This window comes from Equus caballus, chromosome 14 (genome assembly GCF_041296265.1).
Source record: "Equus caballus isolate H_3958 breed thoroughbred chromosome 14, TB-T2T, whole genome shotgun sequence".
In the NCBI taxonomy this organism is placed as follows: Eukaryota; Metazoa; Chordata; class Mammalia; order Perissodactyla; family Equidae; genus Equus; species Equus caballus.
Genome location: NC_091697.1, coordinates 42,570,564 through 42,587,242, shown reverse-complemented (window position 1 = coordinate 42,587,242; position 16,679 = coordinate 42,570,564). Strand labels below are relative to the sequence as shown.

The 16,679-nt window shown below is 48.5% G+C and overlaps 1 protein-coding gene across 2 annotated transcripts; it reads left to right on the top strand.

Moving 5' to 3' along the window:
* Positions 1-4,390: 4,390 nt before the first annotated feature.
* GM2A (ganglioside GM2 activator) lies at positions 4,391-16,440 on the top strand. Of its 2 annotated transcripts, none has more exons than XM_005599134.4 (4): positions 4,391-4,729; positions 9,588-9,740; positions 15,294-15,476; positions 15,865-16,440. In XM_005599134.4, the coding sequence occupies exons 1-4, from the start codon at positions 4,661-4,663 to the stop codon at positions 16,018-16,020; spliced, it is 561 nt and encodes a 186-aa protein (XP_005599191.1). In that variant the 5' UTR covers positions 4,391-4,660; the 3' UTR covers positions 16,021-16,440. The 2 variants fall into 2 exon arrangements, with proteins under 2 accessions (XP_005599191.1, NP_001075381.1); NM_001081912.1 differs by having other exon boundaries at positions 4,661-4,750; positions 15,865-16,020.
* Positions 16,441-16,679: the final 239 nt, after the last annotated feature.

Below are 16,679 nucleotides of genomic sequence, written 5' to 3'. Positions count from 1 at the left end.
TTCGCATTTGAGGTGGTATGCAGTCCTCATTACATCTGATGAGGTTCAGGGTAGGCCACCCCAGCGTGTGCCACTGTGACATGTGGATTATTTCAAGCTGAAGACAATCAAGGCCCAGTAGACTCAAGGAGAGCTTTTGACCTCTCCCTTGACTGCCTAAGATTTTAGATAGGGGCCTCTACCAGGAAGAGACCTATTACCAGAGATAACATTTTACTCAGAAAGACTTATCTGCATGGCATGGAGAATATTTGTTTACAACACATTTGCTCCTCTCATCTTCCTGTGAATTGTCTTCCTCCTCTTCGAAGTTCCAGAACCCTGCCCCCTTCTCCTTAGCTCAGGATGGCATATAAGCCTTAATTGCCTGACCACTGGGGAACCTCATATCTTAAGAGTTCTCATACATACGAAATTAAATTTGTTTTTCCCCTTCTCCTGTTAATCAGTCTTATGTCAATTTAATTATTAGACCAGCCAGAGAACCTAGAAGGGAAGAAAAGTCTTCCTCCCTTACATGCTCAGAGCATTTACCACACCAGCCTTTATCCACACACAGGGTCCCCAAGAACACTCACTCCCACCACACACAAACACGGCTGGTAGGTATTCCGGGCCAAGTAAGTCCAGGGCTCACACCCAGGACAGGGACAGAGACCTTGTTTTAATAATTGCCCTTTTTATGTATGTGTGCACCTATTGTATGCCAGGAGCTTTACCTCACTCGATGTCAACCTTGGGCGCACATTTGAAAGACCGGGGATTTAAAAACACATACCAGTGCTTGGGTCCCACCTCCAAACATTTAGATGTAATTGGTCTGGAGCTTTAAAAGCTCTTTTTTTCGTTTGTTTGTTTTTTTGGAAGATTAGCCCTGAGCTAACATCTGCTGCCAACCCTCCTCTTTTTGCTGAGGAAAACTGGCTCTGAGGTAACATCAGTGCCCTTCTTCCTCCACTTTATATGTGGGACGCAACAGCATAGCTTGCCAAGCGGTGCCATGTCCACACCCGGGATCCGAACTGGTGAACCCCAGGCCACCGAAGCAGAACGTGCGAACTTAACTGCTGTGGCACCTGGCCGGACCCTTGCATTGGCTCTTACCGCAAATATTTCTCATTTCTCCCAAGGATGGTCAAAGTCAGCCTCCTCAGAGAGTTCTCAGGCTCAAAAAGGCAACCCGTTGCACTTTGTATTACTTTCACCTGATTTCTTGTCTTCTGGCCACACTACTATTGGATAATATCTTGTTCATTTCTTTACTTGCTCATTGCTCTTCTTGAATAGACGGTAGTCTTTGTGGGAGTGGGGTTACAGGGATCAGGGCAGCACCTTTATCTTGTTCAACTGTTGAATCTCTAGGTATTAGTTTGAATGGGCGAATAGTTTAGCACTGGGAGGTAGTTGTTTATTATTATTATTATTTTAGTCCTTGTTTTGCTAATGAGGAAACTGAGGCCAGAGAGGTTAAGGCCCCTGCCCAGGCTCTCACAGGATGCAAGCCTGGGTCTGCCTGACTTGGAGCAAACCCTCTGAACAAGCCACTGTCCTGTTTCATCTTCCATCTTGGTTACAGTCTTGGTTTTCATCACTAGGTCTGGGGCCTTCCAGAATCTCCTCCAAAGCCCTTCAGATGGAGATGTCAAGTACTCTAATCCCAAAAGAATGCGCCCACTCATTGAGAGGTCCTCGAGGGTTGCTGGGCGCATTAGCCTTTACTACCCAAGATCACTGACTTCCTGTGTGAAAGAGGGGGCCTGAGGCTGAGATAAGGGAGTGTTGAGGAGTCAGGAGGAAATGGGTGAGGGGGTTGAGGGGCCTTGGCAGGTGCAAAGATGCAGAAGGAACAATGCTGGAAGAGAGGCTCTGCAGCCCCTTCGAATTTCCCAGTGACGTTCCAGGGCATAGTAGTGTTGGCACCTAGCTCTTCCAGCCACCACCCACACACCCACCCGGGAGCTCAGCCACGTGGACGTCTCTCAAACCGCTGAGGTTTTGCTTGTGCTGTGTGACATTGGGCAAGTCCTCTTTCTCGAGGGACCTCAAATTACGCTTGTGTAAATGAAGAGGCTGTGCTCCATGAGAGAGGGAAGAGCTTATCAGAATGGGAGGAAGGTGTGCAATTGAAAAAGCATATTAAAAGATCAGGTAAAGTCTGAGCTTAGGTAATAGTGTCAGGCCCGGGGAATTCCTCTCCCCTTTTGGTTCTTTTCAGTGTTCTAATCATTAAATGGACACAAGAAAGATTAACAGGAGAAAAAGAAAAACATTTTATTTCTATGTATGGAGGACTCAATAGATATTGGGAAAAGAAGAAATGATGGAAGCGAGCAGATTTTATACATTCTAGACAAAGAAACAATAAATTTGTGAGGAACTGACAGGACAAAGGAATTTAGGCTTGGGGGCTAAATTAGTGAGGAATCTAAGCAGACTTTGGGCTTGGGGCAATAAATTAGGAAAGAAGTAACGACCTTGGCTATACAGGTTTCTGGCCCCTGAATTCCCTAGCTCTGGTGATAAGGATGTCTCTCTATCTCCTGGTATAGGCAGATTACCTTTGTCAACGCACATAATCCATAATCAATCTATAAATCAAAATTGGGGTGAGTTTATTATCTGAGTCATGTCTGAGGACTGTAGCCCCGGGGCTTCCTTTCCCAAAGAAGAAAGCACACCAAAGAAGTGGGGTGTACAGAGTGGTTATATACTGTCTTGAAACAAAGAGCATGCATCACGTGTGACAGGAAATATCTCTTTTACAACAGTCATAAGATTGGTTTGGTGGCCCAGCAGGTCAGTGGTCTCAAGGTGAACACAGCATGTTAGTGGTCAGCAGGTCAGTGGTCACAAGGTAAACACAGAAGGTCAGTAACTAATCCTTAGTTTCTAGGAAGAGATGCTTATCCTTTAAAAAAATGCCCATATGGGGGGAACCCACATTCCTATCTTTAAAGGCGTCATTCTTGGCTTTGGGATATTGTAAATGTTTAAAGCAGATGTACAATGCATGCTCAACAGGCCATGTGAGGGCTTTTTGGAAAAATAAGGCCAGGCTGAATTAGTTTTAAACCAAATGACTTCCTTATATACTCCAGGATGTCCTATTGCTTTTCATTTATTCATCACCTTTCACGTGGGAGATTTATCTTCTGCTTTCAAGGGGCACAGAGAGAGGAGGGTCAGAGTGCCCTTTTTGCACTGCCTGTTTTCTCAAGTAACTTTAATTAAAAATAATCAATATGCCACTGTGGCACATCTTGGGGCAGCCTACTCTGAACCCAACAATAGTAATGTACCAATGCCAGTTTCTTAGTTTTTGTAAAAATACCCAGATATCTTAATGTTAATGGGGGGGGGGGACTAGAAGAGAGGTCTACACTATTGTTGCAACTTTTCTGTAAATCTAAAAGTAATTCCAAAAGAAAAATTTATATTAAAAGAAGATGATTAGGCAAGTTTTAAGCTCTATTCCTGCATTCATTTATTCAACAAAGATTGTCTATTTGGGTCAGGCATTGGGTACACATTAGTGACCAAAAGTCATGGTCCCACCTCTTGTGGCCTTTACAGTCTAGTGGCAATTTGGCAGGAATAATATCCCTATTGCTTTTTTAAAAAGCAAAACTCAACTATAAAGTGTAGTAGCTTAAAATCTTGGCTGAAGGCATATATAAGCAGAATCTTTGCTCCATCACTTCTGAGCTGTGTGACTTTGGCAAAGCTAACCCCACTGGGTATAGCTTTCCTCAGTGGTAAGACGGAGCAACAAAATTGATTGCCTCATATGTGCTTAGCATGTATTAAAACATATACCAAATGTTAGTTATTATTATCAACGTAATTATAATAAGTATTAAAAAGACAGTGATTCGTAACACGGATATGGGGAAGCATAACATAGACAAGGAGCGTGACATTTTTGTCAAGGACTCGGGTGCGAAAACACAAAGGTCCTTCAGGCAGTGACTGTGATAGCGTAAGCTCAGAAATGACAACGCCGCCCCTCCCTCGCGCTCAGCACCGCCCCTCTCTCGCGCTCTGGTCCCGCCCCTCCCTCGCGCTCTGGTCCCGGCCCTCCCTCGCGCTCTGGTCCCGCCCCTCCCTTCCTAGAGCTCTGGTCGCGACCCGCCCCTGGCGGTCTGGTCCCGGCCCCGCCCTCGCGCTCAGCACCGCCCCTCCCTCGCGCTCTGGTCCCGCCCCTCCCTTCCTAGCGCTCTGGTCGCGACCCGCCCCTGGCGGTCTGGTCCCGGCCCCGCCCTCGAGCTCTGGTCCCGGCCCTCCCTCGCGCTCTGGTCCCGGCCCTCCCTCGCGCTCTGGTCCCGCCCCTCCCTTGCGCAATGGCCTCGCCCCCGCCAGCTAAACTCCGCCCCTCTCCGCTTCCGGCTCCGCCTTCTCCCCTCAGAAGGCGGGGCTTGACGCCCACTCTGGGAGGGAGGGGCTCAAGGAGGAACCTCTTCGGGGCGGAGTCGGGAGAGAGCTATCCAATTCCAGGGCTTGAAATCGCTGATTCCCGAGTGGGCGGAGCGAACCTGGAAGTGGCGGCGCTCAGCTTTGCATAGCAATGCACAGCTTTGCATAACCAATACAAGCAGGCATTTAAAGACGACAACGCTGTCACAGACCTAGCAGTTAACCAGGCGCGGACCCACCATTTGCAATGAGACCCTCGATGCAGGCTCCGTTCCTGATCGCCCTGGGCTTGCTTCTTGCCGGCCCTGCTGCTCCTGTAAGCGTCCTCTCAGAACGGGTGAGCTCCCGCTCCTTTAGAAGGCTGCTTCCAGCATCTCTGCCCAGCTAGGGGTGTTTGGGTTCCGGGGGCATTATGGGGGTGACTCCACTCTCTAGAATTGCTTCTCTCCAGCAGGGTCGCCCCAGATCACTAGTTGTGGGTCCTTTTCTCTCTCCGGGTTTCAGTTTCCCCGGCTGCACAGTGAGGATGGGCTATGAGGCCTTGCTGTGCTCCTGACTTTTTTGGAAATGTTAATATCACTCTTGTCTGTACTCTCCTGTGCTCTTTCCAAACGTCTGAGTGAAATTTTGCAGAACTGCAAGACTAAGGCACAGCTCCCAGGCCCAGAGACTCAGCCCTGTTTACCTGCCCTCCTTTACCCGCCAGGAAAAGGCCTAGCCCCCATGCCTTCCCCTTCTGTAGTGTTCTGCTTGTCCTGGAGGGTGGGTGGGTTTGAGAGGCCCTCTAGGCCGGAAGGTCCAGACTTGTTCCTCTGGCGACAAAGATCCGGCCCTGCTCCTGGTTGTAAGCCGCAGAGAGGCTCCAGCCTCTGAGCTTCCCCATTCACTTCTCACTCACCGGGTGCTCCAGGCCCTTGGGAAAGGGAAGTTCAGTCATTCAGAGACCTACAGAAGCCTAGTTCCACTGCCTCTTTGCTGCAGAGCTGTGGCAGCAAAGAGCCCCAGCCTAGATCCCTTCCTCTAACCACCTTGGAAATATTTGTCTGAGAGCACTTAACGTGTGGTGTAGGGGAAAGTGGGATAGAACTGAGAGCTGAGAGGCTTGGCTTCTGATCCCTGCTCTGTCTCTAATCCACGGGCATAGCATTTGGGCTCCTTGAACCTTGGTCTCCTCATCTGTAAAATGGGTGTGATGAGGCCAGCTGCCTTTCTCAGATGGTGTTGGGTGAAGGGAAATGCTTTCATGGATGGAAAAGCTCTAAAATCTTAAAGTGATATAAGGCAGTGGGCTCAGCCTCACTTTGCCTCAGGGGCGAGGAGTCCGTTTTGCATGTTGAATGAAGGAGCAAGGACCTCTTGGCCTTCTTTGCCCAGAGGATTAGTTTGTCCCTGAGTGTAAGTTGAGAATGTTTCTCTTGGCTCCAGGTCTGACCGCTATAAGGTGGAGTCTGCCTAAGGCTCCAGCTTGCCCTCCATCCCCATTCTATATGTCAGCTCTGGGTGCCATCCCAGACCAGAGGGTCTTAAGATCGACAGTTTTGGAGAGACCTTGAGACGTCATAGAGTTCACCCACCTCACTCAGACCCACAGAGGACAGGGGACTCAACCAAGATTACACAACTAGTGGCTCCTTGGATCCTCATCTGCTATCTTCCAAATCTTCTCTGGGTTCACAGCTCATGTGATTCAGAGCCCTGACCTTGAGGCCATGTGCCAGATAAAGGCTGTAGGCTGATAGTGGTTGAGCCTTGAGTTCTTGTTCCTTTTCTAGTGTTAACTGATCTCGTGATGCTGGGTTGTTAGATAGTGGGAGAATGTCTAGCCCTGTGCTGGGCATGCAGTAGGTGCTAAATAGACCCTGTGATACTGTATAATGACTGCCATTTATTGTGCACATACTATGTGCTGTGTGATGAGCCGTGTGCTCTTTTTCCTAATAAACTTTTTTTGGGGAGTAATTTTAGATGTACAGAAAAGTTGCAAAGATAGTACAGAGTTCTCATATACTCCTCACCCAGTTTCCCCTGATATTACCTTATATTACCACGGTACACTGGTCAAAACTGAGAAACCAGCATTGGCACGTGACCATTAACTATACACTAGACTTTATTGGGATTTTACCAGTTTTCCCATAAATGTCCTCTTTCTGTTTCAGGATCCAACCCAGGGCACCAGGTTGCAGTTGTTGTCATGTCTTCTCAGCCTCCTCTGGTCTCTGACAGTTTCTCAGTCTTGTGTTTTTGTGGGGCTGACAGTCTTGAGGAGTTGTGACCTCTGCTTTCTGTACACAAACTTCTCACTCGCCCGGTAGCCCTGAGAGAAGTTAGAATTATGCCCATTTAATAGATGGGGAGATTGAACCTCAAGAGGGGATGACCTACCCAGGGTCTCAGCTAGTGAGGGTAGCTGAAGTGTGATTTTAGCCTGGCTCTGTGATAAATAGTCTGCTTCCAGAGCTGTGCCTTCTCCCTCTGCCATTTGTCACCCCTTCCCACAGGTTGGCCTCTCCTGGGGATGGCAAATATCTGGTGCCAGGCCTGGCCCTTAGTGGACATTGCTAATCTATCATGCCTTCTTTTCCAAATGAGGCTGGACTCAGCTGAGCATTCTTCACCACAGGCGCTTCTAGTCAGGACACCTATTTGTTGGGAAACTGCCTTCTTATGTCTCCCCCAGGGCCTGGGGGAAGGGGCAGCTTAGGAGAGGGAAAGGAATTCTTCAGCTTCAACAGGGCACTCTGGATACCAGCCCCAGCCTGGAATCAGTCCTCAGGTGAATGAGGCTGCCTTAGAATCTGTGAAAGCAGCCCCAAGATGTGGCTAATCTTCTATCTTCCCTCCAGCCCAACTCCTAGTTCCAGGCATTCTTTCATTTGATGGTGGCCTCCCTTCCAGGCTTGTCCCTTTCCAGTCCGTTCTCAACCCTAAAACAGCATGGCACTCTCCTGCAATGGGGGTCCCCTGCACCTATCGAAAATCCAGCCTCCTGATTATGATCGGTGTGGTCCTGTGTTAAATGACCCTGCCACCCCTCCAGCCTCTTCTTGGTCCCTCGTCCACTACATCTAGCCCACTGGCCTTCTTGCAGTGCTCAGAGCAGCTAAGCTTCTTTCTACCCAGGGCCGCTGCCCATGTTCCCTCTGCCTGAACATTCTTTTTGTCTCTGTACTCCTCATCCTGCAGGAGTCCAGCTTTAGTATCACTTCCTCACCACCCTAATTAAGTAAGTTCTTACTCTCAACACGTCCTTCTGTTCGTTTCCTTTATGGCACTCTGAAATCGTAGTGGATAATATTTACCTGCATTGGACTGTAAGCTCCTCAAGGCAGGGCAGGAACATTTCTAATTGTTTACCACTGTTAACACAGCACTTAGCCCAGAGCCTGAGAGCATTGCTCCATGCATATTTGGGGAATGACTGTTGAAGGAAACATTTATGGGCTGGCACCTACCTTGTGTAAGGGGCTGTGGGGAATTTGGGATGAATCAGACCCGGTCCTGCCTTCATTAGTTGTGGCACAATGACTCATTCCAAGGGATGGAAACCCATTCCAAGAAGCTCAAGTAAAAGGAAGTTTATTCCAGATATACAAGGACCCTCATGGAACTAATGGCAGGAAGTGGAGACTGGGATGTCTAGCGACTGTCATTTAGTGAGCCAGCTCATGCTTTGGGCCCGGCATTGTGTTATGAGCTTTACATACATGCTATCATCCTTGCGACAACCCTGAGAGGAAAGTATAAATGCCTATGCTTAAAATAAGTGGACATTGGGGCGTTAGGGGGGAACTGGCCTATTGAATCACATGATGTGGTGGCTGAACTATGATTTCAAACCACGTCTATTGACTAAAGCCTTGATTTACCCCATATCTCGCTCCAAAGCCGTGCCCTTCACTGCCACTCTGTAGTACCTATTTAGTTAGCTGTCATGGTGGTGGGGACAATTCCATCTGTTCTCTTTTCCATTGACCAGCAAGCCCTTAGTTCTTGTCCCTTCCGGAACTTTGGCTTGGTTACAGGTGTCGGTGTTCTGGCCCCATCCCAAGGGTTAAGACTCGATGACGGCGCGAAGCCTGAAGGCCTCTGAGTGATTTTCCTCCATCTCAATTCCCAAATTGGAGGCAGAGAGAATCTGTCAGCCTAACTTGGGTTAGGTGTTCCCTTTCGGCCCAGTTGGCTGTGTTGGTGACGAGGGGTTGGCTTGAGGGTGTGGACTGGCAGGTTTTCCCTCTAAGATGGGATGTGCATGGTGGAAGTGCTGAAAATCTCTGTGGGTGGCCTGCAGGGGACTGGGAAAGGTGTGAGTGGGTGGGCAGAGAGTGCAAGATGTGGAAAGTGCTAAAGATCATAGACAAGAAGACAGGGTTCCCTGGGAGCAGGGTGTTAGTGGTCACGTGGAGTTGGACAAGATGGTGGAATCAGGAGACCTCCTGGGGGATGTGGAGGATGAAGAGGAGAAGTGGCACAGTGGAAGGGAGGAGGGTGACTCAGCTGGGGGCAGGGCATGAGCAGTGGGATGGGAGTAGGAACGCACTGGTCAGGATTGGGGAAGTTTGTTCACTGGGATTGTTCATCAACAAGTGGCCCACTGGGGATCTTTTCATGTGTGTCCTATTCTCTCCCTGGGTTAATTGCATGCCCATGTGGGTGAGGTTTTGGGTACTGTTTTGTTTCCCACTGTGTTTTGTGTTTCTTATTGTTCCTGGCCCTATAATGGGCATGGGGGTGTGATGTGAATGAGGTCTTGGGCCTAAGCTGCAAAGGTGAATCCTCCAAGGGCTTCCTTCTAAGGAGAAAAGACTGGCTGGAGCGGAGTGGGGAGCAGGAGGTGGGAGATCAGAGAAGGTAGCTACCAAAGGTGGGTAAGGTGAGTCTCCCGTTTGAAAGTTCAAGCTCTGTTACATTGTGCTTTATAGTTTATGGCACACTTTTGGGAGATGTGTCTTTTGAGTCTTTTAGTTTAATCTTGGCTATGAAACGGGTAGGACAAGTCTTATCCCAGGTTTACAAATGTGGAGTTGCAGAGGAAGCTCAGAGAGGGGAGGTACCTCGCCCACTGTCGCTCCATCAGTAGCCTGTTCTGTTGATTCTTCCGACCTGCAAGAATTCCTTTTGTCAACTTTTGTTTTCTTTTATTGTTGCTGCCTGATTGTCCCTGGCCATCCCAGCTCCGTAGCTTTTCCTGGGATAACTGTGATGAGGGGAAGGACCCTATGGTGCTCAAAAGCCTGACTCTGGAACCTGACCCCATTGCCGTTCCTGGGAACGTGACTGTCAGTGCCGAGGTGAAGACCACTGTCGCCCTCTCTGCTCCTCAGAAGGTGAGCCTGGGAGTGGGTGGGAACGGGGAGGCGCTGGAGGGAAGGTGCCATGGGCCAGCTAGCAGGGACCCTGAGGGATTCATGCTCAGGGAACTGTGAATAGTTTAGGAATCCTGCAAGCCCAGAGCAGCAAAGGATGCATCGATTCCTAGACTGTCTGACAATGCCAGTTGGGCAATTTGGTTTTGGTGTTGCTATTGTTGTTAATTATAAAGCAGACACATCACTTGGCAGATAACACGTAGTCACTTTAGAAAATGCAAATCACTGGGGCCGGCCTGGTGGTGCAGCGGTTAAGTACGCATGTTCCGCTTTGGCGGCCCAGAGTTCGCCAATTCTGATCCCGGGTGTGGGCATGGCACCGCTTGGCAAGCCATGCTGTGGCAGGCGTCCCACATATAAAATAGAGGAAGATGGGTGAGGATGTTAGCTCAGGGCCAGTCTTCCTCAGCAAAAAGAGGAGGATTGGCAGCAGACGTTAGCTCAGGGCTAATCTTAAAAAAGAAAAGAAAATGCAAATAGTCAAAAAGGGAGAAAAAATAAAAGAAATCCCCTGAAATCTCACTACTTAGTGATAAGGGATAAACACTTGTAACGTATTGTAGGCTAGTCTGTGGAACTTTCCCCATACAATCACATGTAACATACATATTAATTTTGAATGGTTGTATATGAAAAGAAACAGTGCTCCTTGTAACTGTCCTCCTGCGATCCAACTTCTCATGACGTAGTCATTGTTAGCTATTTGTGTACCCTGTCAGAATGTTTTCTACATTTGTAAATATATGTACATTTATACTAATGGGATTCTATGACATGTGCTATTAAACTTGCATTTTTTTTTTTATCACGCTGTATTGCATGTAGCTGCATACCTCCTCTGAGGGCATTTGGCATAGATCCACCTAATCATTTTAAATGGCTGAAATATTCTGTTGTAGATCTGTCATAATTTACATAACAAACCTATTGTTAGACATTTAATTTGTTTTTAGGGTACGAAGTTTGTTTGTTTGGTTTGGTTTGTTTTTTGGCTTTTTATAAACACCTTTGCAGAAGTCATCCTTGTAATGCATCTTTTTATACTTTTCTGATTATCTAGACAGACTTTTTAGGCCTTTGATACACATTGCCTAAGTGCCTCCAAATATTTGAACCCATTTATCCTCTAACCAGGAGCAGCAGATTTGCCATTTTCCACACATTTGTTGACACTGAACATTTTCTAAAAATCTTTTCTGAGCTTTTGCATCATCCCTAATGAGATTAAATGTCCTTTCGTAGGTTTCTTTGCCTTTTGTATTTACTTTGGGAATAACCAGTTCGTTCATGTCTAAGGCCTATTCTGGGGGTGGATATTCGCATATTTTCTCACAGAACAATAAAGGCTTTATATATATCCATTGCAACACCATACATTATAGTCCTTTCCTCCCTAGTTTGAATTGCTACCTTTGTACCATATTCTTCTGTACCCTTTAGCCTGTCCTGGTGCAAATCTATTCTGGTACCAGTTTTGTTTTGATTCTTTCAAAGCTTTCTGATTTGGAATCTGTGTCCCTGTAACTACCCTTTGACTTGGCTTATTCATAGCCCCTACCTCATAGCTTTCTCTTGAGCAATACTGAGTTAATAACATGGAGAGTATTTTGTGCAGGGCCTGGCTCACGAGACCTGCTTAGTACAAGTTAGCTCTTGTCGTGTGGTTCCTTTGACCCAGACGGAAGTCCTGGATGCGAGGACAGCTCTGAGGCCCTGCTTTCCTCTGCACCTCCTCCAGAGTCCTTTCCAGGCTAGGCCAGTGCATTTTCTTTCGCTGTTCTTGAAGTGATAAATAACCCACTAGGGTCACACAAATGCCATTTCCGTTCTCCTCCCGCTGAGTCTGTAGTAGAGGGCTCTTTGGCTGGCCAGCCACCATGCTGTCTCTCTTGCCATTGCCACGCAGACCGCTGGCATTTCGAAGGACCCTGATGCTGTGCAGCTGACTAGGAAGGAAAGGCTGGCGAACTGCTGATTCTCCTCCCAGCCTGCTTTCCCTGGCGCTGTGCAGGCCGTTGGGATGGAGCCCTTCCCGCCCCCTGTTCTATTTCTTTATTACCTGTCATCAATTTGGGCCATGGTGCTTTGTAAAAATTGCCCTCAGATCCCCCTACATTTCTCTTATGTACATATTTTTTATTTAGTTCCTTTATCTTTTTAGAGTATGTGCATATTAGCTATTAAGTAAAAGCCTCTCACTACTTGCATAGGAGAAAAGATGATTAGCTTCATTTTACAGATGAGGGGCACTGAGGCTTGCAAAAGAGTCACATAGTTATTAGCACATTTGAAGCTGGTGTCCTTATCTTATGTTTCCTGTTCCTGAGCTCTTTCTGGCGGGGAGGTGGATTTAGTGCTTGGTGTGTTTACAGAGGAGTGCTCCAGAACTTTCCCCTTGCCCAGCAAAGACCCCTTAGGAGAGCTGCCCAGACTCGAGCGTGGAGGAGCCTGGAGCGCTCTTGAGGTCAATGGTTTCCAACCCTTGTTACTGATGCCCAGAGAGAAGAGTGACTGGTCCAGGCTCACACAGCCTCTTAGCAGGAGAGCCAGTCCATCCTCTCACCTTGTTGAGCTGAAATTTCTTCCATCAAAGTCCCATCTGGGCCCTGGATGGATTTAACCCCAGCTGCAATTTTTGGAAGTTGGACGCCCCGGATTCCATGAGCCATGGGCAAGATAGGGGCCTGCCCAGAGCTCCCTTTTCCTTTTTTTGACTTACTCCACAGGATTTGGCATAATTTAGAACTCCTTTCTGTACCCTGCCTCAAGTTCCAGCCTCTGGGACCCTGGCTTTCCCGTCCTCAGGGATCCTACCTTGCCACTGTATTTGGCATGTACGTTTATTTCCGGTTTTCAGACATGTGACTTTCAGGCCTGATGGTTTGGCTTTTTCTCCCCCTAAATTCATGTACCTGCAATGCCCCTGCCTGAGGCCTGCGACAGAGATATAACTGCCCCCTCTCCAGTGTCCTCAGTGGCTCCCCTTCGAGTCAGTTGCTGTCAGTGGGTCTTTACCTAGAGCCTTCGTGTGCCTAGCCCTCTGCTAGAGGCCAAGAGAAGAAGTCATTTTGTTTTTCAACCTGCAAGAAACTCTGACTCTCAGGATGTCGTAACTGGTAGATCTCGTGGAGATCACGAGACCCAAACAATCCATTGTCCAGATGGAAGAGCAGGGGCCTGAGAGGGGAAAGGAGTTGCCGCTGGGCCCCCGCAGGGGCAGGGATCCTGGCTCCGTTATGGGTCAGTGCTCTGTCTGTCTTCTTGTTGAGCCGGGTCCCATGACACAAGTTAATTTAGGTCAAGCTATGGACGTGCCAAGGAAGTCCTGGACTGGAGACCTTGTTACCCAGTCTTGCTTGCTTTCATGAGCCATATGAGCAAGTAGACTGAGAACAGGACTGAGAAATGAGCCATGGTCTCTAATCCCAAATGATCGGCATAGCTGCTGCCTCAGAAGCACCTGTTGTCTTAAATTCAGTGCACTCCCACTGAGGACCTCCTATGCTGAGCTTGTCCTGGGTCGAGGTGGGAGTAGAGATAGGGAGGCATGGCTCCTTCTGGTGGGTGCAGCCCCCCTAGCCTCCAGCCTGGTGGGAGGAGCTCAGGTTGGACTTTGCCCCACCGATCCCCTCAGCTGGGTGTTCTTGTTCAGGGTATAACTGGCTCAACCATTTTCGCTGGGGTATTATTGAAACAAGAAGGGGGTGTTGGCTAAGGAAGGAGGGAGGACAGGCAGTCTAACAGGAGGTAATTTTTGGATTTCGCCCACTATGGTAAGTGTTTTACAGGTGTTGTCCCACTCAATGGGACCTTGTGAGAGAGGAAGGCGCTCTCAAATATCCCATTTTTGGAGATGCGGGCATGGAGACAGAGAAGTAACTCCTCCAAGGCCACAATACTAGGATGTGGCTGAAGTAGCATTCCAGCCCAGGCCCTCTGGCTTTTTCTGGTCCAAGGGATTGGAGCAGGCTCCGTGGGAGACAGGAGGGCTGGGAGGGGGACTGTGCATGACTAGGGGTGGGGGATAATGGGTGTGTCAGCAGAGCGGGATGAGGCCAGTGAGGGAAGCCATTTGAATTTGTCTACTCAGGTTACAGGGTGCACTGACTTCTCCCTTCCTCCTGGGCCTGGGCCCTGACATCTGGGGCACTTGCAAGACTCAGTCCACAGCCTGGGGAGCCAGCCTGAGCCCAGCAGGGTTTGTCTCTTAGAAACAAAAGCCCCGCTCAGGCGAGCTTGGAGGCTGGGATTCACAGAATGCTGGAATGTCAGCGCTGAAAGGGATCCTAAAAATGTGTTTTCCTGCCCTACCACCCCCAAAGAGTCAGAGGATCAAGTGTGCTGACTTCCTCCTGCCCTTTCCTGACACTTGTCCCTTGATACCTTTGGGGGGACACGAACACAGTCCTCAGGGACAACTCATTTGGCTCTTAGACAGCTAATACTTAGTAGAATGCTTAGCACGCCAGGCACAACTGGGGCCGCCCAGCTTGAACTCCTGGCCACTGCCAGATCAGCCCCGACCTCCAGAACAGGAGCAGAATCGTGACAGCATGGAGATGGGAAGCATGTTATAGGTCTTCTCATCCAGCTTCCCTCTGGGTGCAGGGATCCTTCTGTAGCTCCCCCTGGATCCCAGGAGCCTACTGCTTCTGGGGGTAGTTCTGTCTGTGTTAACCTAGCCGTGATGTTAAGACGATCGTCCTTATACCAATCCCACAGTGATCCCCCTATAAATTCCTATTTTAAATTCTGTCTTCTATGGCTCTATGGAGAAAATAGGATCTAAGAACAGCAAATAGGGTTCATCTTGGTAACCAGCTCAGCTGGTAGTAGCTGCCTGAAGTCCTAGGTAGAAAAGGGTTCTGAAGCCAAGATTGGGCTCAGAAGGAAGGCTCTAGAAGTGATGCCACAGCTGGCCCATGAGCCATGAGGTGACAAGTGCATTCGAACTCAAGTGTTAGCTTTACCCAATGTGACTTCCTAAATAATTCTAAGACTGTGGTTCAGGGAAGGGGGGAAGAAAATAAATCACATTCAATTATTAATGTCTGCCATGGGCACAGGAAAGGATCATTTTGGGGCGTGTGCCACAATATTGTCATTTCTAGATCAGAATATCTCCAAGATCCTCTCCAATTAAAAATTCTGCAATTAAGGGGCGGGCTTGGTGGCACAGCGGTTAAATGTGCACGTTCTGCTTCAGCGGCCTGGCGTTCACCAGTTCGGATCCTGGGTGCAGACATGGCACCACTTGGCAAGCCATTCTGTGGTAGGCGTCCCATAGATAAAGTAGAGGAGGCTAGGCATGGATGTTAGCTCAAGGCCAGCCTTCCTCAGCAAAAAGAGGAGGATTGGCGGTAGATGTTAGCTCAGGGCTAATCTTCCTCAAAAAAAATAAGTAAATAAATAAAATTCTGTGATTAAAGTAAAATGCTGACCTTTTACAGAGGCAGAGGAACTGGTATGTTTGCCTTGGAATTTACTCTTTTTCAAACTCTTCCTCACCAGGTGGAACTAACGGTGGAGAAGGAAGTGGCTGGCGTATGGGTCAAAATTCCATGTGTGGATCAGATCGGTAGCTGTACTTTTGACAATGCCTGTGATATACTAGACGCTTTGACTCCCCCTGGGCAGCCCTGCCCAGAGCCCCTGCACACCTTTGGGCTTCCCTGCCACTGTCCCTTCAAAGAAGTAAGTACTTAGGGAGGGAAATACTTACGCCAGTATTATCCCTGTGGCTGGAGTAAAGACGTGGGGTTTGGAGAGAAGGGTCCTTGCATTCTCCTCCTGCAGACGTGAATGTCTGTGGATGTAAGTTGGTGTGGTCTACCCTGAATTGCTTATCTTTTGGGGGCCTTAGTTTATCCATCTGTGAAATGGGAGACTTGAACTTTGATGTGACCTCCTGTGCCCCCTAGCTGTAACAGTCCGTGCTCTCCAGTGCTGGGGCCATCTTTGATCTCATGTGGCTCTTAGAAGAGTGGGAGGGGAGGCAGTTCGCTGCTGCAGTCCTAGAGGTGGCTCCAAGGAGTCCCATCAGGAGGCTCCCACTGACCTGTGCTCCATGGCTTTCCCACAGGGCACCTACTCACTGCCCAAGAGTACTTTCCCCTTGCCTGACCTGGAGCTGCCCAGCTGGCTCAGCAACGGGAACTACCGTGTCCAGAGCATCCTGAGCAGCGGTGGGAAACGTCTGGGCTGTGTCAAGATCACTGCCTCTCTAAAGGCCAAATGATGTGGCACCAGCCTCAGCAGAATGAAGGAGTATGAGGAAGTCGTCCGTCTTCCCCTGTCTTGTGTTGGCCAAGGCCTGATTCTAACTCTCTGTCTACCTTTTTAAGCCCCTTTCTACAATGATGCTATTCCCCTCACTGAAAGCCATTTTGTGCCACCTACATTTTAGGTGTGGGCAAGCAGCCCTAACCTCAGGGAGCATGAGCTTGGGGTTCTTGATAGCCCAGGACGTGTCCCGGGCTGGCCACACCGTTTCTTCCTCATTCCTTTGGCTTTCTCTCTAAGAGCTTAACTCATTTTCTAAACAGTCAAAAGGAATGGGACCAACATGTTTTGTGACCCCAAGTTCTGACTGACCCAGTCTTGACCTCCTGAAGTACCTTTATGATTTTCTCATTAAAATTTTGTCACTTACTTAAAAGTAGAGAGTATTAACAGTTTTCATTTTACTCCAACCCCCTCTTACAATGAAGAGGCTGAAGTAGTTGATCTCAGCCTGTTCCTCCATTAACTTCTATGATTAATTTCGTATTCTGTTCTAGATTTTCCCAGTTAGCAATGGGGCATGATGTATCATGGAGAGGCAGGGTGTGTGGTGGGGGCTACGTTGGGAGAGATATTTAAGGATGCTCTATGTGTTTAAGATAGTTGATAAACTCA

Excerpts from the sequence above, each read along its gene's own strand:
- GM2A (NM_001081912.1), top strand. The coding sequence starts at position 4,661 with ATGAGACCCTCGATGCAGGCTCCGTTCCTGATCGCCCTGGGCTTGCTT. Across the intron at positions 9,741-15,293 it reads CCCTCTCTGCTCCTCAGAAG|GTGGAACTAACGGTGGAGAA; the intron begins GTGAGCCTGGGA and ends CTTCCTCACCAG. Across the intron at positions 15,477-15,864 it reads GCCACTGTCCCTTCAAAGAA|GGCACCTACTCACTGCCCAA; the intron begins GTAAGTACTTAG and ends GCTTTCCCACAG.